The sequence below is a fragment of the Scardinius erythrophthalmus genome (assembly GCF_964197995.2).
Source record: "Scardinius erythrophthalmus genome assembly, chromosome: 1".
Taxonomy (NCBI): domain Eukaryota; kingdom Metazoa; phylum Chordata; class Actinopteri; order Cypriniformes; family Leuciscidae; genus Scardinius; species Scardinius erythrophthalmus.
In genome coordinates this window covers 24,686,294-24,702,228 of record NC_138221.1, presented here as the reverse complement: position 1 = coordinate 24,702,228, position 15,935 = coordinate 24,686,294, and the positions used below count along the sequence as shown (strand labels likewise).

Here is a 15,935-nt window from a genome sequence, read left to right as displayed (position 1 = left end):
TGGGGGCGTGTGTCGCTTTCCTTTAGACGTCCAGTTGGGCTCCCATGAACCTTTTCCTCTTGAGTTTCCATATGACCGTGTCTGGTTCCATGAATTATCCCAGCGGTTTTCGTGCGGCCATGACTGGTCCCATGATTTCTCCCAGTGGTGTCCAGACGCGTGTGGCGTGTCTCGTTGCTTGTGCCAGTGATTGTTTGGTTGTTTGGGTCTGACACTGTCATGAGAGTCCCGTTCTTTTCTGAAGGAGGATTGTCTTTGTTCTTTAGGTGGCAGATTGGTGCTTTCGTGATGCTGGGTGCCCTCTAGGGCTAATCCTTGATGTTGAGTATTGAAATCACAAACTGCTGGGGGTTTGGATCCCTTTTCTGAGGCCATCTTTTGTTTGCCATAGGCTTTGTGGGCCAAGTCCCTCAACTGTTGTGTAGTCATTGTGCGTGGACAGGCCATGACGCCTAGGTGGTGGCTTACTCCAGGGTGGAGGTTTCTCAGAAAGAGGGTTTTGAAATTCAAGTCATCCTCCATGTCAGGTTCATTACGTGCGCCAAAGTATGCTCGTCTGAGTCTGTTGTAAAAGGCTTGGGGTGTCTCGTGCCGGCCTTGTTTGGTTTCTAGGGCGGCCACCAGTCCTTGGTCTGCCTCTGGGTCTGCAAATTCTTTAATTAGGGCTTCTCGGAGGAGGTGGAAGTCTGACTTGGTGTGTGTAGGCTGTCTATCCAAGAAACTTCGCACCTCAGGACTGGATGTTGTTCGAAGCAAATAAAGTCTGTCTCTGTCTGTCACATTGGATCTCATTTCCAAGTGGAATTCAATATCTTGCAGGTAGGCCTGGACATCTTGACTTCCTGCCACATTTGGGGTGAATTTGTTGATGTTCCTGGCCAGCTTGTCAAGGTCCTTGAGTTCCAGGCCATGTGCAGCTTCATAGTCGGTTCGGAGAGACCCCCTTCTCTTGTCAGCAGGGTAGCGCTCCTCCATGACAGCTGTATAGGGCTTTGGTGGTGATTCTTCACTTTTTCTTTGATGTGGCAGTCCCAGGATAGGGGACGCAGCTCTGCTGGGCAGGGGTGAGACCAGAGGACGCCTTGTCCTGGTTGGCTCAGGGTGCAGCTCATACGCATGCTTGAGTTCCTCTCTGATTGAGTCGGATTCTTCTTTTACATAGTCGAGCTGTTGAGTCAAGTCGCTGATCTGATTTCGTGACCTTTCAAGATGGTTTTCAAGGGCCTTTATTCGGCTGTTCTTGTCTCTGAAGTCAGCCTTGGCTTTTTCCAGTAGCTGCTCTGCATACTGTAACTTGTTGGCCAGATCATCTTGGGCAGCCCTAGCTTGTTCTAATTCTCTGTTGGTGGTTGTCAATGTTTCTTGAAGCCTTTCGATTTCCTCTTTAGCGCCTGGCTCCACCTCGTCGGACCCTTCCTGTTGGTCCTGTGCTTCCAGTTCTAACTGCTTGATGCGTTGTTTTGCGTGAGTCAGCTGCTCCTGGAGGTGAGCTTCTTGCTCGTCGCTCAGCTTGAGTGAGGCTATCAGCGTGTGACTCAGGGAACCAGTGATCTTTGCAATCTCTTTGTGGTTGTAGCTGTGTGTTGGATCCTGTGTTGTGATGTCAGAGATGTTGGCATCCAGTTGTTCTTGCGTGTGCTGTCGTAGGTTGTTGGCAGCCTGGGGCAAGAAGTTGCATGTCACGATACTTAACCAGTTCTCTAAGTCTTCCCAGTGGGTGGTGTGATCATCAGTGCGAGACATGTTGGCACAAGGTAGGGAAAACCTGGAAAAGAGACTGGCACAGATCTGTGAAAGTGTGTGTGAGCTAAGTATGTGATGGGTGGTTAAGTGTGGTTTGCTGGAGCTGTGGGCCTCCTTTGACGTGTACTGCTACTCGTAGTCTCTGTGGGAGAAAATAGTGCAGCTTGGAGGATACAGCTGAGAGGAGGGAGAGTGAGCAAAGACCAGACAAAGCAAGGTGATATTCAAAGACAGTAGATAGCAATCAGGGCTGTGAAACAAAGAACTAAAAATAAAATAATAGTAATATTCTCAAGGAAGGGAAGATTTTTTTTTTTGTAAATAATTCAATAGAGATACTTCAATGAAGGTCAAATTGAACGGTACCTGGAATCTCTTAATTCTGTGTATTATTGTCGTTATAACTTCCTCCTGGTAGAAAGAAAGTGTTAACGACAATAATCGTGCTCCTTCTTATAGGATCGACACCATACACCTGTTACGTGCTCCTTTTTTTTTTTTTGGAATGCGTTAAGTGAGCGGTAGTCGTTTATGGTTCCTCCTATCAATTTATTTATTAATTAATTTATTTATTTGCCAATAAATTTATTTTAATTTTATTCCAATTTATTCGACTGTGTAGGATGCCAAAATGTAGGGTAGCGTGCGGTGCAAGGAGGGTGAATTCACACAACTGTTAAAACTTCAGAATGTTTGCGAACAGTTTCTTTGAAAACTTCCTGTAATTACTGATTGATTCTCACAGGTTCAGTTCCAGAAATATCATGGGTAGAAGAGAGAAGAAGCAGAAAAGACAAGGAAGGAGTTAAATGCAAGTGAGGGAAGGGATACTGACTCAATTAGCATGTGGATCTAGTTGACCAATAGTTATGCTATGGTTATATGTTAATCCACTAAGCCTTGTTGCGATTAAAGGCTGCTTTTATTTGGTGCACATCTAACTAAAACAATGTCAAAAGGGAGTTGTTTCCACTTTATCATTAAACTCGCAGAGTGTTTTATCTATACATTTATGTCAATAAATATATACATACATTACTGCTCCCACTGAAAATAGGAGAAGGGAAAATGGAGCGGAAGGGAAAACAATACTGGCAATAGGAGATTTTGAAAACAAAATTCATTAAAAATAAAATAAGAAAAAAAAATAAAAAAAAATAAAAAAAAAAATAAAATTAATGTAAAATTAAAAGTAAATAAACAAAATTTTAATTATCGTAGTCTCTTTATTTAAAACAAATGAACGATGAAGTTCCTCGTTATTTGTTTAAAAGAAATGAGACTAACAGTGTAATCCAAGCGTTAATAATAATTAACATGCAAAGGGACCGCCCATGACGGTACAGAATGAGAGAGAAAACAAATGAAGATGGGAAATAAACAACAAAACAGAGTGAATAAATAAAGTAAAATAAAGGAAGAAAAAAAGGAAGAAAAAAAATTAATAATAATAAAATAATACAAAAATAAAGAAAAATAACATGGCTGATCTAATTGGTAACTGGTTTACTTAAACTTTGAAGGTCAAGATTTCCTACTACACAATTGAAGAGCTATTGCCAATGTAATGCTTAGGGTATTGGTGATTACGATTAGCCTAGATTTAACTCTAGTTAATTGTATATTCGTCACAAATTAAATACTTCTGAGTCAATATTCCTTTAATGGGGATAGGGAGGTGAAAAAAAAAATAAAGTAAAACATAAAATGGGAATGTTCACAGATTGTTAGAGTGGAGATGTGAAAAGGTTAAATCATTTCAACACTGCTACACAACACACTGCATCCAGCTTCAGCGAGCCACACCAATGCTTGCGCTAACCTACAAGGCTAATGGCTTTAGCATAGACTTCCGTGAACACCTGAGTTGTTTACAAAAGTGCGCGCATGCGCACTTGAGGGTCAACCCGAAAATCTTTTAAGACTTCCGTGTCACGGCTGTTACTATGGTGACGCACAGCCTAACAGTTCAAGACGCACGTGGGTATGTCTGCGTGCAGACAAAGTTCAAAACATTACATGAAATGGCGGCGCATTTCAGTATTACACAAACACTGGGCGCTTATTCTTTACGATATGGCGCTCAATAAATCTCAGCTCTTTGTGAGTGAGGCAAAATATTTCGTGCACTGCAGATGCACTGTTAAAACAATAACGTTATTGCGATCTCGGCGGATCGGAATTCTTCGTGTCAGTTTCTGTGGACACGCAACACAGCATGCAGGATTTACTGCATCAATTTACTTGATCAAGTTTAACAAAACTCCCATTCAAATCAGGCTCGGACACATGTAGTGTTTCACGAGTAACAGTATCTACTTCACCAAGTGAGTCAATACAAACAGGTACATTAGTTAGCTACTCTAATGTCAACCTAGGGAGACAGCTTAGTTGATTTAATATTGGAACACGCAATAATTAATCAATCTAGCTATAACAAGGCCTTTTAGAAAGAAAGTAAGGAACACGCTTACTTCTCTCCTGGTGCGCTGTAAGGCGACTTTCTTTTGTCTCAACAGACAATCTTAAATTCGTTTACTGCAGTTTTAACAATAACAACAAAACACTTATACAAACTAAACGTGAGTTTAGATTTCCATTCATTCACACAACGCCCTGTTATGCGCTCTTAACGTTACACATCAACAATAAAATACTCGTTTTCCTGTGTCTCTAATCTATCTTTCCGGACCAATAGATTAGATACAATCACAAATGACTTGTTTTGTGCTTACAATTTAGTTTAAACTGCCCGAAATATGTCTCCACCAGATATGTAAGATTAATAAGGGAATTAAGATCAATATAACTCAAAGGGGATTGAATTACAGGAAATAAGAACCGAATTATTATGCAAACTATTCAGAATTAATATTTAACACTTTATCAACTATTCGTCCACCGATAAGTTGAGATTAGGGTATTTTACCAATTCTGGACAGAATATTATTCCGTAGCCTACGGTAATAATATCATAAAGTTATGATAACTGATTAATATGAGCAAGGTAGCAAAATCTTTTTAGTTTAAGGCAGTAACTTGTAAGCACACAGCACAAGACGCTTGTATGTAAAATCAACCAAGACTTTATTGAACTACTCTAATACACACAAACTAAACTAACACGAAAACACACACAAACATTCATTCAAACAGTGACAGAGAGTGATGTTATTAACGGAGTGTGAATGGAGTCCCAAATGTCTAGCGTTAGACACTATTTCTTGACCGCAACCTGAGAGAATCAAACTACTAGCACTTTAATCTTAGTTCGTTTTCTTAATAAGATTTGCACCAGTTCACTTCAGCCAGAATTAGGAGAATTGTGTACTTGCGTTTAGATGCTCCTGAGCGCGTGCGTTCCCTGTGACGAAGTTGCTGGAGAGGGAATCTCTTCGGCGCTGATTGGCTGGCAGTCGGTCGATGATGCGTTCTGAGGGACAGCACTCGATGGTGAGTGGTTGGTTGGCTTTGCCGGGTGGCGCTTCGTTCGCGGGATTTCCTGGATTGCGGGTTGCTATGCAACGGAGTTTCCTCTGAGTCTGGAGCGACTCTGAGAGGGGTTTCTTTGACGAAGTTCAGCGAAGGATCTTACGGAAGAGTTGATGAGTTTTGCGTGAGCTCTTGGTGGTTTGAAGAGTATGTAAGCATACACGCTGGACGATGGAAAGGTCAGCGAGAGCAAAAGTCACTGCAAAAGCGAGGCACAAGGCAGGCAAAAAGCAAGGCAAAAAGCAACTCATAGCTGCTTGTCATTGGGTTATAAGCGTGTCCATCTGACCCGTCCTTCCTAGTGCGACAGCCAATCAGATATTGTCTTGGGCGGGACCTACGCCCCGTTCTCCGGTTCTTGCATGTAATTAGCGTAAAGTCCACATGATCACGTGTGCCCAAACTCCGGAGAGTTTAGTTAAACGCTTTAATAAGTAAACTTAATAGTTTAAATATGGTGCATCCTACACACATCTACTTTATATCAACATTCTAGAAATCATTTACCCATCAAGTAGGTACCAAAATACATATACTTCCCATAGTGGAGGTGGAACTAAATAAGGATTTCGCTGTGATAAGTGTTTAACACACAAAATTAACTTCAGTAATATACAGCATACATACTACAGAGAATACACATGTATGAGGCAACTTCTGGTGATTAGTTCCTATAACTGAGGTAGAAAACCTTACAAATAGGCTGTAATGAAAGTTAAACACACAGAAAGAACTCCACAGGTTACATAAAATATACATGATACTTAAGATATATGTGAGGTAAATACTGGTGATCAATTCAGCTTATTGGAAGCAATTTTGAGATCGTTGTTTGTATTAAACCACAAGTGGGTTAATTTCAGTCTATTGGTTTTGGAGACAAAAGTCTCTGGAATTTACAACTGCAGAAAGGGGGGTGTCCCCTGGTTTAGGGTTTGTGGTGATTCTGGGCCATAAGAATGCTTTAGCATCCTTCGTTTCCTGATAAGGCTGTGGATTTATGCATTGGGGTCACCACAGGGTTCTTGGCCATTTGGCCTTAAGTTTGTGGAACAAAGAGGAATCTTTTCCTGCTGTCCTGGCATCGCTGGTTTGAGATTAGACACACACAACAAGGGAAAGGGGGGTGACATCTCCTTTAGCCATCTCGGCACCATGACTGTGTTTTATGACTTACTAATGATTCACTGGGGAATCGTTCCGAACTGTGGAATGTGGTGTTGGGTTAATATGAAATGGACTGTTCAAGGATAATCCTACAGAACGTTGTTCCTGGACAGTCTGTCCGGGCCCACATTCAGCAGCCCGGGCACATGTACTGCTCTCAGCGAGCGCAGGTTGTGCTGAGCCCATAGCAGGAGGCGTTTCGCCAGCCTGTACAGGGGTATGGAATTCAGACCGCCCTGGCGATTTATGTAGGACACCACTGCCATGTTGTCCGAACGGACTATGACGTGTTGGTCCTTGATGTGGGGACAAAAACGCGTCAGCGCGTTGTGCACTGCCAGCATTTCTAGGCAGTTTATGTGTTGGAGCTTTTCCCGTTCCGACCATAGGCCGAAGGACGGTCTGCCCTCGAGCAGCGCTCCCCATCCCGAGGTGGATGCGTCCGTAGACACCATCCTCACCCTCGAGGAAGTCCCCAGGCTTACACCTGATTGGTACCAGTCGTTCGCCATCCAAGGCACCAGGGCTGTGACACAGTCCTGATCGACCTTGAGGCGTAAATGACCGGACACCCACGCTCTGCGCGGAACCCGCGCTTTCAACCAGAACTGCAGCGGGCGCATGCGGAGCAAGCCCAGCCGGAGAACTGACGATGCTGAGGCCATGAGACCCAGCATCCTTTGAAATTTTCTGAGCGGGGTGAAAGCGCCGCGGCGGAAAGACATCGCCGCGCGCTGAATGTTCAGCACGCGCTGTGGCGACAGCCGCGCTGTCGTAGACTGTGAGTCCAGAACTATACCCAGAAACGGAATCGTTTGGCTGGGGTTCAGTGAACTCTTCGCCCAAATGACCGTGATACCAAGATTCTCGAGGTGATCGAGTAAAATGGCTCTGTGCTCTATGAGCTGAGATCGTGATTGGGCTAGGATCAACCAGTCGTCCAAATAGTTCAGCACTCGCATGCCTCTGAGTCTGAGAGGAGCGAGCGCTGCGTCCATGCATTTCGTAAATGTACGAGGTGCCAGGGACAAGCCGAAAGGCAGGACTGTATACTGGTATGTCTGACCCTCGAAGGCGAATCTCAAGAATCGCCTGTGATGTGACGCTATCTGTATTTGAAAATACGCGTCCTTCAGATCTATCGACATGAACCAGTCTTCTCGGCGAACATGCGCGAGAATTTTGCTGGTTGCGAGCATTTTGAAACGGCGTTTCACTAATACTCTGTTCAGTCGTCTGAGATCCAGAATGGGTCTGATACCGCCGTCCTTTTTGGGGACTAGAAAGTATCTGCTGTATATCCCCTGTTCGCTTTGAACTCGGGGAACAAGCTCTATCGCCCCTTTGCTTATCAGTTTTGATATTTCGGCGGCGAAGTAGGTGTGCTACATTCAGCGGAACCGAAGTTTCGACGCGCGCTGTGAAGCGCGGAGGGCGTCGACAAAACTGTAGCGAGAAGCCTCTCTTTATAATGCCTAAGACCCAGTCCGAAACCCCTGGAAGCGCTGCCCATGCATCTGCATGGTTGGCTAAGGGCCGGATACAGAGCGCGCTCTGTTCGCCGTGCGACAGAGGTGCTATGGGGCTCACAAACATAGGCGTTATGCCTGCGGCATTTGAGGCGGGGGGCGCGCTTAATACAGCGGGCGGAGCGCTCGCCCTTGACCTTACAACAGTGTTTGGCTGAGTGAGGGGGGGCTGCGCGAGTCCCATGGGACTCATGTGTGCGAGTAGATGTGGGCTGTGAGCGGGCACATTTACTGCTTGGGGCGCGCTGCTTGTGTAAGCAGCGCGCGCGCTCACAGGTCTCGTTTTTACAGAGAGCCTGTGATCTGATAGACATAGTGTTCGTGGGCACTGAGTAGTGGGCACTTTTACTATGTGGGGAGCGCAATCAACCTGAGTCGATTTTATTTGCGCGAGCCCTAAGTGCAGGGCTGTGCTTGTGTGTAGGGATGGGCACTGAGAAGTGGGCATCGACACTAAATTTATAGCACCATCGGCCGTGGCCGGGACACCAGAAGTACCGTGAGTAAGTGTGGGCGCGGGAGAGCGGGCACAGTTACTGCAATGAGTGCACTGTCTGTCTGAGCAGAGTGAATGCACACAGGTTTCGTCTTTACAGAAACCACAAGGCATGCAGAACATAGTGTTTGTGGGCACTAGGCAGTGGGCACGTTCACTATGTTGTGTGCGTGATCGACCCGAGTCGAATATATGAGCGCGGGCCCTGTGTGAAGGGCTGTGCTAGTGTGTAGGGATGGGCACTAGCAGTGGGCATCTTCTCTACACATATAGCATCATCGGCCGTGCTCGTGGGCAGCAAAAACACGTCTGTAGTTGCCTCTCGGGGAACAAACAGAGTGATTTGCATTCGGCGGCATAAATATATTCTGCCGGCCGGCCTGGGATTCGAACCTCCGATCCCCCGCGCGCAAGTCTAAGAATCTACCACTGGACCACAGTGAAGATACATTGACAAAGTCAGCGCGAGTATTATCCGCACTGGCGTTTGCTTGTCAGGCATGTACCACGTGCTTGTGGGCAGCAAAAAACACGTCTGCAGTTGCCACTCGGGGAACAAACAGAGTGATTTGCATTCGGCGGCATAAATATTTTCTGCCGGCCGGCCTGGGGTTCGAACCTCCGATCGCCCGCGCGCAAGTCTAAGAATCTACCACTGGACCACAGTGAAGATACATAGACAAAGTCAGCGCGATTATTATCCACACTGGCGTTTGCTTGCAGGCATATATACCACGTGCTCGTGGCCAGCAAAAAACACGTCTGCAGTTGCCTCTCGGGGAACAAACAGAGTGATTTGCATTCGGCGGCATAAATATTTTCTGCCGGCCAGCCTGGGGTTCGAACCTCCGATCGGCCGCGCGCAAGTCTAAGAATCTACCACTGGACCACAGTGAAGATACATAGACAAAGTCAGCGCGAGTATTATCCACACTGGCGTTTGCTTGCAGGCCTGTACCACGTGCTCGTGGGCAGCAAAAAACACGTCTGCAGTTGCCTCTCGGGGAACAGACAGAGTGATTTGCATTTTCAGAACGCCTGCAAAATGCCAGAATGTGAGAAGAGTGGAAATCGCCCAGATTCAGCGGGGCTGAAAACACTCCATTCTCTTTCGCCAGTGACGCGCGGGAACCGTAGAAACGGTGTTCGGTTGCAGGCAAGCGGGTACTACGCGCTCGCTGGCTGCAAAATGCATCTCTGCAGTCGCCTTCAGGGGACTTACAGAGCAAAGCATTGGCGGCATAAATATATATGCCGCCAGACCGGGATCCGAACCCCGGTCTCCCGCGAGGAGAACCTATAATTCCACCACTGAGCCACAGGGGGATACAGGCTTTGAAAGCGGCGTCAACATGTATTCTTCGGCGTTTGCTGGCAGGCAAGCATGTAACAGACTCACTTGCTGCAATAATATTTCCAGTCGCCGAACAGGGAACTGAGAAATGTGAGAGAAAAGAGGTCAGACCGACCAACGGTGGGACTAAGAACACTCTTTTCTCCTTCGCCGGTGAATGACGCGTGCAGAGGCAGGGTAGCTTTTCTTGTAACGTAAAGAAAAACTAATCCCGCCGTCCGCTTCCAGGAAGGGCAGCCTCGGAAAGGATGCCTGGCGAGTCCTCAGAGTCACCGTAGGCAATTGGCTCGGAGCGAGCGCGAGCGCTGCATGAGAAGGCGTCTTGAAAAAGACGCAGCTCTTTTAGGGGTGAGTGTTGCAGCGAACACACACACACACACACAGAAAACAGAGCAATATAGCAATAAAGGATATAGGCGTCGGAAAGCGCAGCAGGTACGGCTGTAGAAGGCGGCGTTGGCCAGCGGCTTCGAGGGCTCGTCCCGCTGAAGTGCTTGCTTCGAACGACGCTTGCTTCCGTGATCCAGCGATGCGTGCGCTTCGCTGAAGAGATTAAAATCAAGTGAATCAGCCTTCTCGAGCTCCTTTTATAGAGGTAAGCCACGCCCGTTTCGGCGGGAAGTGGCGAGGAGGGCGCGAAGCGCCCTCATTGGCCTGACGTCATCTCAGGCCTCGCTCGATAGGCTTAAGCAGTTGCCGCAGAGCAGCCAATGAGCGAGCAAGCCGTCTCGCCATAGCTGACTGCTGCTGCCGCAACGCGTTTTACATATATGAAAATTAAAGGATAATTTTTTGCTTCAGTGTTTCGTGAAAAGAGACTTTTCCCGTAGCGTTTTGATAAAACGCAGTACGAGAGAACTCTCGTAAGAGAACGAAAGTTAAGGGTTGTTTTAAGGACATGTTTGTGCATGGCCATTGACTCCCATTCTAAAGCGGTCATGGGCAATTCTAAAATAGTCAAAAAGTCTAAAAACTTGTTCATCCAAAACAAACTACAAAATAGACTCAAAGTGTTAAATACCGGAATTGTCCTTTAATGAAGGAGGAAACATGAGGGTTCAGGCCAGAGTCCTTCCTTAGTTTGCACCATCTTCCCACTTCTTCTGCTGACCTGGAACTTTGAGGAGCACTTGCTGTTGTCAGGGTTAATCCTCACAATGAACCTTTACATAACAGAAAAAAATTGTTAGATCATTTGATGTGTAAAAATGTCTAACAACACAACCAAATACAGAAATGTGCTGCAAATGGCACAGAACACAATGGAAATATTTCCAGGGGACCCCAATAAGTGACGAATCCGGATGGGGCATGCTTAGTGCTCAATGTCTACTTTTTTTCTTGCAAAACATACAGAGATGACATGTTTATGACATAAAACTTTGTATACAATATACAAAATGTAAAAAGAACATGAGGGTAAGATATTAATCTATACATCAGTAACATTGTAAAAAAAAAAATGTAATGTTATGTTTAAATAAGTTTCATAGGTAAGAAATGTAAGGTTTATTTTATTTATTTATGTATAGGCTATTTATTTATAGGGTCCAAAGATGAAACAGCAATTTTTAAAGTTGAGACACTCACACACAGATAAAGCATAATATGAATGATTATTCATAATAGCATGATTAATAAAGGCGTATATGTAATATTGCTGAGTAAGATGTGAACAAGATTTACTGTATGTGTTCACCTGAGGTTTAATCCAGTAATCACTTTAAATAATTATATAAAATATTAATGTTGTTAAGGACGTTGAAATGTTAAGTTTTGCATTAATTCATATTCATATTCATATTCATATTTAGTGATTTCGTATGAGGTTAAAAATGTAATGATGACATGTTTGGGATGAGTGTATCTGATTGGTCGTGTGTGTGCGCGTGCGTTAACTGGGGAGTTCTCTCGAGACGCTTCATTCTAAGTAAAAACTCGTCTGATTGTTTATTGATAAACGTGCTCCCTTACAGGTATATGAAGCGTACATTTGCACACATGTGAATATTAGTGTTACTTAATGTATTTTTGCTAGGTATTGTGTTGTATTATTGTGTGAAGTGCGCGATACGGGACGAATCCAATGTAAAATGCTAGAGTTATCAGCGGGGGAGCACGCGGTTCGCGCGCAAAACGTTCATGTGTGTATCGGTAGGGTGATTTAATGTATACGGTTGAATTTATATAACTTTCCCTGTTAAGTTAAAGGTCGATGGATGATCTGTGTTGTCACGTGTGTTTTATGTGAGATTGGGGCTTGTGAATCTAGAGTGTCGCTGTTTTAGGATGCGCACTACTTTAAGTGCACTCATTTATTCACGATGAACTTGGGATGCGTTGTACATACGAACATAGTACATACGAGCTCATGCACTGTCTTGGGTATAACATTATATAAATAATAGAGCTCATGCATTGTTGTGTAATAAGTGTTCATTTATTGACACAATTCATTCTAAGTAAAAACTCTGTATATGAAGCATCTCGTCTGATTGTTTATTGTGCTCCCTTACAGGAGTGCTAGCCTACGTGAGTTATAATGTCTCCACACAGAGACGCCACAGTGTTTGCACACGAACATTGCGGGTTTTACTCTAGCACTAACGTATATGCATGACGTGCATTTATATGGGGTAATCAGTTAACGGCAAGCGATAATAGCGGGAAAAAAACGACTGACTTTAAACTAAATCCACAAAAGCTTTGTTGTTCGGCCAACAGTTCACATTCACTCACCACCAGCTCCTGACGTGGTCAAACCCAAGGCAGAGGCCCGTTAATGTCCATATTTTGACGGTGAAACGTTCAGAAAAGGGAAAGAAAGAAAAGAAACATAAATGTTTGCAGTGTCACCACAACTCTCTCTAGCTCTCTTCACAGCATTAAATGTGAGGTGACTGCGCGCCGTTAAGTGGCAGCGTTAATTTATTTTTTAGTTAAACCAAAAATATAATATATGTAAAGTAAAAGGAGGAATATTTGTACACACCTTTGCATCTGACTGGTTCGTCTCGCATCTGTGTGTCTTAGTTTTCTTCTTTCTCCAAGTGGAAATGAAAGCTTTTCTGTGATTGGTCAGGTTTCGCGCTCATTTTTTTTTTACTGTATTTAGATTTACAGTAAATTAAAAATACTGTATTTTAGTGGCGCCAAGGGGATATTTCCCAAAGTGTAACTTTAAAATACAGTAACATGCTGTATAACTGTCCTACAGTAAAATACAGTTCATTTTACAGTTAAATACTGTGTAATTTACAGACATTTCTAACAGTGTACTATTGCATCAGGGCTCACTTTGACTTATTTCATTGTACTGAATTTAATTTAATGATTTTTTCTTTCATGTCAGACCTGATGGAAGAGAGCGAGGAGAGTGAAGAACTGAGTGAAGTGGAGGAGGAACATCATGTCAAACCTGGAGAAAAACCTTTGAGTCGCTCAAAGACTAAGCAGACATTATCAAAGAAAAGAAGAGCCAAGAAATCTTTCACCTGCACTCAGTGTGGAAAGAGTTTAACAAGCAAATGTAGTCTTGAGTGTCACATGATGATCCACACTGGAGAGAAGCCGTTCTCATGTGATCAATGCGGGAAGAGTTTCACACGATCATCACACCTTGAATGTCACATGATGATCCACACCGGAGAGAAGCCGTTCACATGTGATCAATGCGGCAAATCGTTTCGTAGGGCATCAGACCTGAAGACACACCTGACAGTTCATACGGAGGAGAAGCCACATTCATGTTCTGTGTGTGGAAAGAGTTTTTCATGGCTGCGAAGTTTACAAACACATGAGAAAATTCATACTGGTGTGAGAGAGTACATGTGCTTTGAGTGTGAGAAGACTTTTATTACAGCGAAATGTTTAAAACTGCACCAGAGGATTCACACTGGAGAAAAACCTTACAAGTGTTCACACTGTGACAAGAGATTCAGTCGATCAGCAAATCTGAAAGCACATGAGATGATCCACACTGGAGAGAAGCCGCACACGTGTGATCAGTGTGGAAAGAGTTTTATTTTTAAAGCTGACCTGAAACTACACATGAGGATCCACACTGGAGAGAAGCCGCGTGTATGCCATCAATGTGGAAACAGACTCACAGACAAAGGTTCTCTTAAGAGTCACATGATGATCCACACCGGAGAGAAGCCGTTCACATGTGATCAGTGTGGCAAAAAATGTTGTAGGGCATCAGACCTGAAGACACACCTGACAGTTCATATGAAGGAGAAGCCACATTCATGTTCTGTGTGTGGAAAGAGTTTTTCACTGCTGCTATATTTACATAGACATGAGAAAGTTCATATTGTTGTGAGAGAGTACATGTGCTTTGAGTGTGAGAAGACTTTTATTACAGCGAAATGTTTAAAACTGCACCAGATGATTCACACTGGAGAAAAACCTTACATGTGTTCACACTGTGAAAAGAGATTCAGTCGATCAGCAGATTTGAAAAGACATGAGAGGATCCACAGCAGAGAAAAGCTGCACACGTGAGATCAGTGTGGAACAAGTTTCAAAACTCACCTGAAGCTACACATGAAGATCCATGCAGTAGAGAAACCACATCACCACAGTCTGAAATCACAGTAAGTTGCTGAGCAACAAAGTCTCTTCTGTGTAAGTTAGCCACACATCTCCCTATAGCCAAATCTCTCCTCTCCACCTATAGCCGGTGTGTGGTGAGCACAGGACACTTTGTTCATTGATTGATATTTAATTTATCAGTTCCGATCAATGCAAAAAAAAAAAAAAAAAAAAAAAAAAAAACACACATTCGCTCTCTGGCAGCAGGTGGCGCTCATGACTGAGAGTAAATGGTCACATTTTGTGACTTTTCTTCCTGCCGGTGCAAGAGCTGCGATTTCTGCCACATACGAGAAACATCACACGGCAAACGAAACCACGTTAAAAAAAAAATCACGCAACAACATTACTACACAGTTCTGGGAGATCCATTGAGAAAGCATTTTAAAGGGGATAGTTTAAAATTTTAAATTAGTGATTTACTCACCCTCAAGTCATCCTAGGAGTATATGACATTCTTCTTTCAGACAAATACAATCGGAGTTTGAAGACTAAAACTTTACTGTTTAATGTTATTTTTTAGTATTATTTTTCTTTATTCATTTTCTTTATAATTTCATAATGTTTTTTTTGTGAAGCCAGACTATGTTTGTGCATGTGTGCTGAGCAGGGAGCTGGTAGAGTTATATTTTGCTTAGAGGAATGCAATGTTCACTTAGCAGAGATGTTACAATGATGATACTACAAATTTGTATAGTTGGCATGCTCTTTGCAAGAAGAATTAATGTTTCAACTGATGCAAATTTACCATTTGTATATTACAAATATATACACCACTGATGTATACACAAGAAATAGTTTCTTAGTGTGGATAGTGGATTGTACCATGCATTAGGTATACATTCATAAGCAACATGTTTTGCAACCTTACAAGGACGTTGTAAGTCTCTCTGTGATGTATATAAGCTCAATCTTACTGTACCACCTCAGAGAAACATAAAGGCATGAGGGGGTGAGAGGAAGGAGAAACACTGAGATGAGGGGTAAGGAAGGAGAAACCCAGAACCATTTACAGCTGGCATGATGGGGTGAGAAGAAATCTGGAATGAAGACCTCCTCACCTATAGCCTTATTATTAAGTGCCTGTTTCTCTCTGTCTGACATGACACATGTTTAAATAATAAATCTCTTGGCAAAAGTAACTGGTGTAGCTTCCGTGATTCAACAATACTGGGGGGAAGTATGATTTTCAAATCTGCATTGCTCTTCCAAGCTTTATAATGGGAGTGAATTGCAGTTTCTGTTCTGTCCATAAAAGTGCATCTATCCATGATAAAAGTTCTCCACACGGCTCCGGGGGGTTAAAAAACAACACACTTTACACAACCAACAGAAAGAGAGCAGCTGGATATATATATATATATATATATATATATATATATATATATATATATATATATATATATATATACACTGCTCAAAAAAATTAAAGGAACACTTTGAAAACGCATCAGATCTCAATGGGGAAAAATATCATGCTGGATATCTATACTAATATGGACTGGGTATGTGTTATGAACGAAAGGATGCCACATCGTTTGATGGAAATGAAAATGAT

At 43.4% G+C, this 15,935-nt stretch overlaps 1 protein-coding gene across 2 annotated transcripts in view; it reads left to right on the top strand.

The window, feature by feature from the left end:
- The window catches only part of LOC308697458 (uncharacterized protein), a 50,533-nt gene extending 36,002 nt beyond the window's left edge, over positions 1-14,531 (top strand). For both annotated transcript variants that reach the window (XM_081376711.1, XM_081376712.1), the window contains exon 3: positions 13,134-14,531. In XM_081376711.1, the coding sequence (XP_081232837.1) occupies positions 13,134-14,287 (1,154 nt within the window). In that variant the 3' untranslated portion in view covers positions 14,288-14,531. The remainder of the gene's footprint in view (positions 1-13,133) is intronic.
- Positions 14,532-15,935: the final 1,404 nt, after the last annotated feature.